This window comes from Triplophysa dalaica, chromosome 3 (assembly GCF_015846415.1).
Source record: "Triplophysa dalaica isolate WHDGS20190420 chromosome 3, ASM1584641v1, whole genome shotgun sequence".
Classification (NCBI taxonomy): domain Eukaryota; kingdom Metazoa; phylum Chordata; class Actinopteri; order Cypriniformes; family Nemacheilidae; genus Triplophysa; species Triplophysa dalaica.
The window spans coordinates 28157441-28166948 of record NC_079544.1 but is presented as its reverse complement, the minus strand read 5'-3'; the positions used below and the strand labels follow the sequence as shown (position 1 = coordinate 28166948).

Below are 9508 nucleotides of genomic sequence, written 5' to 3'. Positions count from 1 at the left end.
CTGCTTATCAAATGAAAAAATGTTTTCGATAAAGCACAAGCTGTATCAGTCCACATAGTTTCTCCAAAATACAGCAATCTTTGCGCCACTTGAAGTCTAAAGGTCATAATTCGGCTTTTGATGTCTATTAGTCCAGGTCCTCCTTCGTTGACTGGCAAATAAAGCACTGCTGCCTTTGTCCAATGATATCCAGTCCAAAAAAAGTTGATCAACTTCCTCTGAATTGCGCAAACATCTCCATCCGGTGGATTTAAAACAGTCATTTTGTGCCAAAACAGATGCAATTAAATTATTTATTACCAAAACTCTTTGCAGATGAAGCTTTTTCATAAAGAAGTTAGCTTTCTTTTAACATTTTGACATCATTTTCATTTTTAATAAACACTGTTATATCATCTGCATATGCAGACACTTTAAAAGGCTTTCCTTCCAAACCCTTCACAAAAAATCCATGTATATTTTTCTTAATTTGACAGAGCAGAGGTTCGATTGCCAAAGTGTATAGCTGTCCTGACAAAGGACATCCTTGTCTAATACCTCTATTTATTACAGTTTTTCTCGATTGGTTTGGCTCATTTCTTGAAACCGAGATGACATTCTCAAAACCATAAGGTCATTTGGCCAAACAGTCTTACAATTCTGCTCAACATTATAGCTCACTAGCAAAATCAAATATCTTTCCCCAAACTCTTCTTCCATGCTTCAAAAGCAGATTCCTTTCCCATATAAAAGGTCAGTAAAGTCAAAATAGCACAGATCCTTCTCAATTGCCTTGGCACATGTGCATTCATTTAGTGCTTTTGTCAAAATAACCTGGATGGTTTAGCACAACACCATGGATCCCCTGCAAAAGCTCATATCTCTCCCAAAACAGTTTATCCATGTGTCAAAACTAAATATCCTTCTCATATAAATAGTCAATGCCCCCAAAATGCATTATACCTTTGGCATTGTTTAAGCACTGCAAGTCAAAATGCTTAGACGTTTTGTCACTGAGGCACAGGTCTAGCAACAGAATACCACTATGAATAAAACTAAAAGATTTTACAGTAAAATCAGCCTCCAATAAACGACTCATACTCAAGGAAACTGTAAACATTTTTATTCGTACAAAGAAATGTTAACATTAGAGAACATACTGTGAAAAGAAAACATATACAGGATTCTGTAAATGTGAACAGTTATAAACACAAACAAAAAACAAAAAAAACTCTAGCCTACCATACTGTAAATAAAGTTTCAGAACTATAGTACAGTAATATTTTCAGTGGTCGCCATTGTCACCCTCTCTTTCCTGGCCACCATCCTCATCCTCCTGGCCATCGACGCGCTGCTCTCTGTTAGGCCATAAATTCTCATCCACATCGCAACGGATATTTTCTCTTGCGATGCAACGAGGGAAGAAACTGCGTGAATGTCTCAACCATCCCCTACATTGATCCCCTGTGATGTCCTCACATGCAGCATCCATTGCATGCAGCAGGGCCCTCTGGTCTTGAGCCTGATGCTCATACACCCTCCACCTCCAAGCTGAAAAAAACTCCTCAATTGGATTTAGGAAAGGAGAGTAAGGTGGAAGAAACTCCATTAGCATCCGGGGATGGGTGGTGAACCAGGTTCTGATGCGTGGGCCACGGTGGAAGTTCACATTATCCCACACAATGACATAATGTGGTAGCTGAGGTCCTTCTTCACCTCTCTCATTTTCCGGGATCAGATCAGTATAAAGGTGGTCCAAAAAATTGAGGAGCTTTTGTGTATTGTAGGGCCCTAAACTGGGAATGTGTGTGGCCACACCTCTTTCTGATATAGCGGCACACATTGTTATATTTGCTCCTCGCTGGCCTGGGACATCCACAGTGGCTCGGTGGCCAATGATGTTACGGCCACGCCTTCGACCTTTGGCCAGGTTGAAGCCAGCTTCTTTAACGAACACTAGGATGTGAGAGGTTTCGTTGCCTTCTAATGCCATTATTCTCTACAATAGAATAAAAATAAATCTAATCAGTCAAGTAGAGACAGATACTGCAGGGAGGATCTAAAGTACTGTAAAAAGAGGGAGTGAAAAACTGAAGACAATTTCTAGGCAAAATGCTCTAGTCACACAAAGCTGGATTCTGAAGGTAAAAAGGATAAAGCAAAACAAAAAAAGTGGTAACCATGTCTTACTGTAATAGTGTTACAATGATAGACAACCAGTAGTTGACTTACATGCACATACTGGTACCGCAGCTCTTTCACTCTGTCAGAGTTTCTCTCAAATGGTACCCAGTAAATCTGTTTCATGGTCATCTGAAGTTTCTTCAATACACGGTCTATTGTGGAGATGCTGATAGAGTTTATATTTTGGAACATTACATTGTCTAGAAGGATTGCATTACGAATCTGTCTCAGTGTGATGGCATTATTTGCAATGACCATGTTGCATATTTCTCGTTCTTGTTGTTCTTTTAGAAGTTTTCTTCTGCCACCCACTTGAGGCTGTCGTCCAATCCTAGACATACAAGTCAAAGGTCAACACTGTAAATTTGTTACAAAATGAGTTACCAATGTAATTGTACTGCTGTTTTATGGTACTAAAAGTGTGATGCACTGCACAGTGACTGGAATACTATTCACAGTATTTTCTCCATTTTTTTTTCTTTGTCATTTTTATAGTATCATATAACATCACATGAAGATATTACAGTCCTCTAGGCCTACACACACACCAACACTGAATAGTTCAATAGAATAGTTCTGTACCTGTTTTCCCTGCAAAAGGTTTGGATGATGGAGGAGACTGTAGACCGAGGCACATTAGGCTGCACTCGGCGACCTGCCTCTGCCATTGTGAGGCGATGGTTTATAACGTGGTCAATAAGGGTGGCCCGGATTTCATCTGGGACATCATGGTGTCTCCGTGCTCCTCGGCCTCTTCCCCCTATTCCTCCACGCATTCTCACTCCTCCTCTTCCTCTTCTTCCTCCTCTTCCTCGAGCAGGAAGTTGCTGTTGTACTTGGCGAGGTGCTTCCATGTTCACACTGCAAATGAAACTGGCCCCGGGCCAAGCTCTGTCTATATACTTTTGGCAGCAGTCATAATCATAGACAACACCTGTCAGGTAACTAAACAAACTGTTTGATTGGTCATCTGAGATGTGGGAAACTGCTCCTTCGTTAGTTCTAATTTCACCTGATTGATTGTCAAGTACTGTCATAAATGTATCAAATGTTCCAAGAAATTCTTTCATGGTATTATATCTTTGACTAATTTTGACAGTTGAACAGACAATTGTGCATATGATGACTTACACAATGAAACCATGCTGATATGTTTTGGAGAGAGTAACCATTTCACTGAAAAATCAACTAATCAGTTTAGATCAGCAAGATCTATTTATTTGGAAAATGTGCTAAATGTGGGCTCATTGTGCTAACTGTAGCTACTTGTACATAATCATTTGAAAAAAAGCACAGAGTCACTTGAGACATGTACTAAAGCATTTGCAATTTGATAAAACCAATGAAAAATGACATTCTGTTGTGAACAATTGCAAGGTGGTTTGGAGATTTGTCCATGTTATTTTGAGAATGTCATCTCGGTTTCAGGAAATGAGCCAAACCAATCGAGAAAAACTGTAAAACTGGTTGACTTATGAAAACTGTTCCACCTCCCACTTTTAAAATTGCTGATGCCCCCGTATACAAGAGTTTTATTGCAGATAGAAAAAACTCTCCAATTCCAAAAGCCTTAAGAGTATGAAACAGATAACAATTATCTACTCTATCAAAAGCCTTCTCTTGGTCAATTGATAAAATCCCGATATCTTGATTGTCCATATGTGCAAGATCAATTACATCTCTTAAAAGAAAAAGGTTGTCCATAATAGTTCTTTTTGGTACACAATAAGTCTGATTTTCTTGTATCAAAAAACTAAGATGTTTTTTCAGACGATTTGAGAAAACCTTTGCAAGAATTTTATAGTCTGTGCACAACAGAGCAACAGGTCTCCAATTTTTCAAAAGACCAAGATCCTTTTTTGGGTAACAATGAAAGTACAGCCCTTTTGCAACTAGTAGGTAGTCTTCCGTTTTCAAAAGTTTTTCTATATACCTCCAGCATGACTTCCTTAAGTATCCTCCAAAACTTTCTATAGAATTCTGCAGGGAGCCCATCAACACCAGGGGCTTTACCCAGAGAGAGTTGTTTTACTGCATCAGAAAGTTCCTCCATTTTTTTTTTGGAGTCTAACACCTTGACATATCACACTTTTGTGCCCTAAACAACTCTTCATAAAACTCCTTTGCAAGCATACTTATTTCCTTTGGATCAGTTGTCAAAGTTCCGTCTGGGTGTTTTAAATAAACATTTGTTTTCTTTCCATTTCTTTTTTTCCAATTTAAAAAAGAAAGAACTAGGAGAATTTTTGGATGTTGTTCTCTCCACACATCAAGTAATTCATAATCTCTAATAATATTACTTAAAACGCTTGCAGAAGAAGGATACGGTTCTTCTCCATTTCTATCCATGGTAAAGTCTAGGGTACAATTCCAATCACCACCCAAAACCAAACAGTCATCCTTGTCAAAGACCTTTAAACTATCATTTAATTTAAAAAAAAGGTTATTCTCTCCGCTCCATTGTTTGGGGCATATATATTAATAAATACAAAAATTAGACCCTTTATTTCAACTTGAACTACTAAACCTCAACCTTTTTCCATCTCACATAAAGTAATAACTTTCATGTTAATATTTTTTGTAAACAAAATTGCAATACCCCCACTAACATTAGAGCCATGACTAAAAGAAAATTCCTTCCCTCCACATTTTCCATTCTACCTCATTCGTCACATCACTATGTGTTTCTTGTAGAAAAATAATATTCATGTTTTTAGCTTGAATATATTCAGATAGAACAGCCCTTTTATTTTTATCCCTCCCTCCATTCATATTAATAGATCCTATTTTTAGACTCTCCATTAGAAAAGGAAAATAAAATGAGAAAAAAAAATAGGAAAACATAAAGAGGGGACAGCTTAAGATGGAAAGGAAAACATACCCCTTGTGCCATTAAACCGGTTTACGTACTTTAGTCACACCTCTTCTTTTCTTTAATTTTGTCACCATTTTCCTTATACTGAGTCTCTGTATTTTAACAGCCGAGGTAATGAATTTATCAATATCAGGAAAATGGCTTTTCACCTCAACTGTCTGACCAAATGTCTTGTCTAGAAAATCATTTATTTCCGTTAGAGTATACAACTGACCATCTCCTCCCTGAGAAGAAATATCTGACATCTCAGAATGACTTTAATCATAATTCTCCTCTTCATCATCACTGCTTTCTTCCTTTTCATTATGTCTTATTCTTCCTTCCTCCTGTGAATCAGGAAGGCAACTCTCACTTACAATGCTCTTAACAACAACCTCAGGTGCACACGTAGCTTCAGCTACATCGCTTATTTGACTTTCTTCCCTTATACACACAACCTCATCAGTTATATTTCTAGATTCTTCAGCATCTCTTTGATCAACAGCTTGTGCTTCCACTATTGGCAAAACGATCTCAGTTTCGTTAAGACGTTCGTTTCTGTCATTCTGTTTTTATTTGGACAAGCATGTTTCTTATGTCCAATATTTCCACACTGAAAACATTTCAGACTTCCAGTATTCGCATAAATCATATAAGACTTTCCTTCATACTAGAAAGGAAATATCCAAAGACGGTGCATCTAGAAACAAACACCTGACGTCTAAACGAAAGCACATGTTTCAGCGCTTGATTCATACACCCTTGCGGAATCAATTTTATTTCGCTAGCAAGCTTTCCGAACCGAAGAAATTCTTGTTCAATTTCAACATTTGGAATAAACGGTGGTACATTGAAAACAACAACCTTTGTTGAAAGCGAAACCAGCGGGGAAATAACACAAAACGCCACTTACCCACTGTCATGAACTCTCATGGACATGGCGTGGGAACCCAAGTGCAGGCAGAAACAGACGGTAGAGGTGGTAACAAAGACTTTTATTTAAACAATAACAAGACTAAACAAACAAGCAAAACAAAAACCCACGAGGGGGAAAACAGGACAGGATAAAAATATAAACTTTAACAATGACAAGAACACTGACTGCCTAAGACTACAAAACAAACACTTGAAGTAAACACTAAACTAGACTTACTAACATTAACAGGATAACAGGAACTCTGGAGGACAGGTAAGAGACTCACAAAAGACACCAGCATACACAGACCAAACGGGAACAGGTACACGGGCAAGAAACAAGTACAGCAAACAATGCACGAGCACAGGACAATGAAACATGAGGACTCTTTATAGGGGAGACAGACACAGGATCATAACGAGAAACAGGTGCTGCGGATTAGCACTAAGGAGAGGCTGACGAGGAACGTGATGCAGGGAACAATGATGAGACACGAGAAAGAACTATGTCTTTCTCACAAAAAACCATCAGGCAATGCCATGGCTCCACTTGAGACAGGAATAAAACATGACATGGTAGTGGAACCATGACACCCACACGCCGCTCTCAATCAATTGGCCAACCAACCTTTGCTCTTTCAAGAATATCACAACGGCTTTATTCATCCTTGAGGCTGAGAAAATATTTCCAAATCCAATTTGTTCGCCCACAGCGACGAGTATATCCTCAACAGATGCACCTGTCTGAGGTATACACATAACTCCATGGCGGAGTGAAAGTGAGGAGTCCATTCTCACACTCCGCCTCAAAGTAAAAAGAAAAAAACGCTACCAAAGAAAAAAGACAGAAATAAACATTAAAGAAAACCCCCAAAAAGTTTTTTGCGCCATGCATACACACACAGAGAGAGAGAGAGAGAGAGAGAGAGAGAGAGAGAGAGGGAGAGAGAGGGAGAGACAGAGAGAGGGAGAGGCAGAGGGAGAGAGACAGAGAGAGGGAGGGAGAGAGAGGGAGAGACAGAGAGAGAGAGAGAGAGAGAGAGAGAGAGGGGGAGAATTTTAAATACACCTTTATTTTAAACAATAAGGTGTTCACAATAAAATTACAAACTCACAAAACAAAAACAAATATAATACACACAGAGAGAGAGAGAGGGAGAGAGAGAGGGAGGGAGAGGGAGGGAGAGAGGTTGAGAGGGAGAGAGAGAGAGAGAGAGAGAGAGAGAGAGAGAGAGAGAGAGAGAGAGAGAGAGGGAGAGAGAGAGGGAGGGAGAGGGAGGGAGAGAGGTTGAGAGGGAGAGAGAGCCTCTAATATTTTAATATTTTCTCCCTAACTGTATTAATGCAAACAAAAGCTCACAAAGGCACTTTTTCGTTTAAAAAACCTGTATATGAAGTCACCCAGAGAGAGACGAGACAGATGCTGAATGACACTGAGTTAAATCTCTAGATAGGAGTTGCTGAAGCTTCATAAGAAACCTTGAGATGGAATACAACCGGTATACTTCAAATATCTTTCTTTTAAATGAGAGTTTTAAATTCATGGAAGTCATCTGTTAGGCCCTGTTCACATTTTACATCTTTTTTGTGAGTGGTGCTCTTTTATGAAAAAAATATTAACTTCTTTATAGAAATGCATTCAAAAGTTATTTAAAGGGAAAATTAAACTTACATTTATACAAAACTGTGCACCAACGGGCGTTTCGGCCATCATTGAATTTTTTGAGCTTGAACCTTCTCAACCAATCACGTTACTCGCATGGTGTTATAGAAATGACAGATCATCATTAACTGTGAAAAAGGTGTTTCGCGAAGGGCGTTTTTTTTATGAAAAGTTGAACTTTTATTCACATTTAAAAGATGCACTGAGCTTCAGATAAAGATGTTAGCGCTGGCTTTTAAATAACTCCATAGGATTATAATGTAAACAGACGCTAGCCGAGTGTGAACACGGCCGTAGGTTTCTCTAACTTCTCTGGACCGTGTGGGATTGAGAGTTGGTCACTGTCGTGTGGAGTTTCCACGGCCCCAGTCAGTACTGCCGCATCTCATTCTGTCTTTTCAAGAACGCAAGGTTATGATCAGACATGAGACCCCTTTTATACATCATAGCTCTAAGGTAACAGCACAGAAAAAAATTTAAATCCTCACTCTGCTTTATAATGTGCGTGTTTAGCTTGCCCCTTGTTACCACATTCTTCACAGTTTATGTAAATCTATTTAGGAATGTTCAGAAACCTGAATGACCTCCACTGGTGTGCAGCAGCAACAATAGCCTTCATTCTTGTGACCACGGGGATTGCAAAAATATGCAACAGGATAGAATTAACCCTGCCTTTAAGACATATGACAGGGGCAAACTTTTTTTCTTACATTTATTAGTTATCAAAAGCAACATATTAACGCATACATTTTTCAGATTAAAAATATTTAACGCAATTAATGCAACTAGCTTAGCTTAACATTAAACCATTTAAGCAGGTTTGGAAAGGGTGTATAGATAGACATTGTCTAGCTGTGCCGTGCGGCTATACGGAGGGCTTCTGCTCTCTTTGAATCTCTGTCATTGAATCTCTTGTCAGACTGTCTTGAATGAACAAAAACAAACAGAACAAACAAAAGGTCTGCTTCTGCCGAGATTTGTGAGTTTGCGTCAGATGGACACTCCTCTATCCCATGATGCCAAGGAGCTGCGCAACGGTCACATTACCCTAAGTATTGATTAATACATTTCTCATGACTAAATGAGGTTTTTATTAACGCAGATGTACAGGCTGCCCACAGCACAGGTGTGTCTGAAAAACGTCTGCTAAACATCTGGAAAACATCTGCTGTGTAAGAACATCTGATAAACATCTTATTAAGAGAAGTTTTACTTAGTTACCGATAAGGATCGATGACTCATCAATCTGAGCACCCTTATTCAATCGCTATAATTAATGATAAAATGAAGAGAAAATAATTTCATAGAGACATCAGTAGTAGCTACTGATATCAGTGACACAAGTTTTTATTATTTAAGATTAAAGTCTTTATGTTGTTTCTGCATGAATTTGGTGCTCAAACATGAAATTGTTACAATCTTAATGCATATTTTAGAACAATAATGTCATGTAAAATTAATTGAGATTTCCCAAAAATATGCAATTAATTATTGTTCATTTATATGTAAATATATCATTTACAGCACAAATATTTTGTAACATTCAAAAAGTTTCGCGTTAGATTCAACGTTCCAATAGTATACTTATCTGGCAGCAAAGTTCAACATTAAGCGAACTAATGCACAAAAATGAACCGTCACATGTTTATTTCCAGCAAAACACCAAATTGAATATCTGGACTATTACACGTGACGGTGCAGTCACCATGAGGCATGTATGATAGAGCCTCAGCCTTAAGTCTGCTTTCCCAGGAGACTTAAAGAACAATGTGTTGATTGTTTCACATGGCTGCAATGACACGTTTGAATTATGGTGTGTTTTTAAGGTAAACTCATTCACTGTTTTATATCGTTAAGTGATTTCAATTATTATTAACAGACTGTTTGTGTAACACTGTCTAGAAGCAGTTTAT

The 9508-nt window shown here is 38.3% G+C and overlaps 1 protein-coding gene across 1 annotated transcript; it reads right to left on the bottom strand.

Moving 5' to 3' along the window:
• Positions 1-586: 586 nt before the first annotated feature.
• Positions 587-4067, bottom strand: LOC130417969 (uncharacterized). Its single transcript, XM_056743854.1, has 3 exons — positions 2746-4067; positions 2212-2494; positions 587-1978 (listed from the first exon to the last, which is right to left on the bottom strand). The coding sequence occupies exons 1-3, from the start codon at positions 3231-3233 to the stop codon at positions 1265-1267; spliced, it is 1485 nt and encodes a 494-aa protein (XP_056599832.1). The 5' UTR covers positions 3234-4067; the 3' UTR covers positions 587-1264.
• Positions 4068-9508: the final 5441 nt, after the last annotated feature.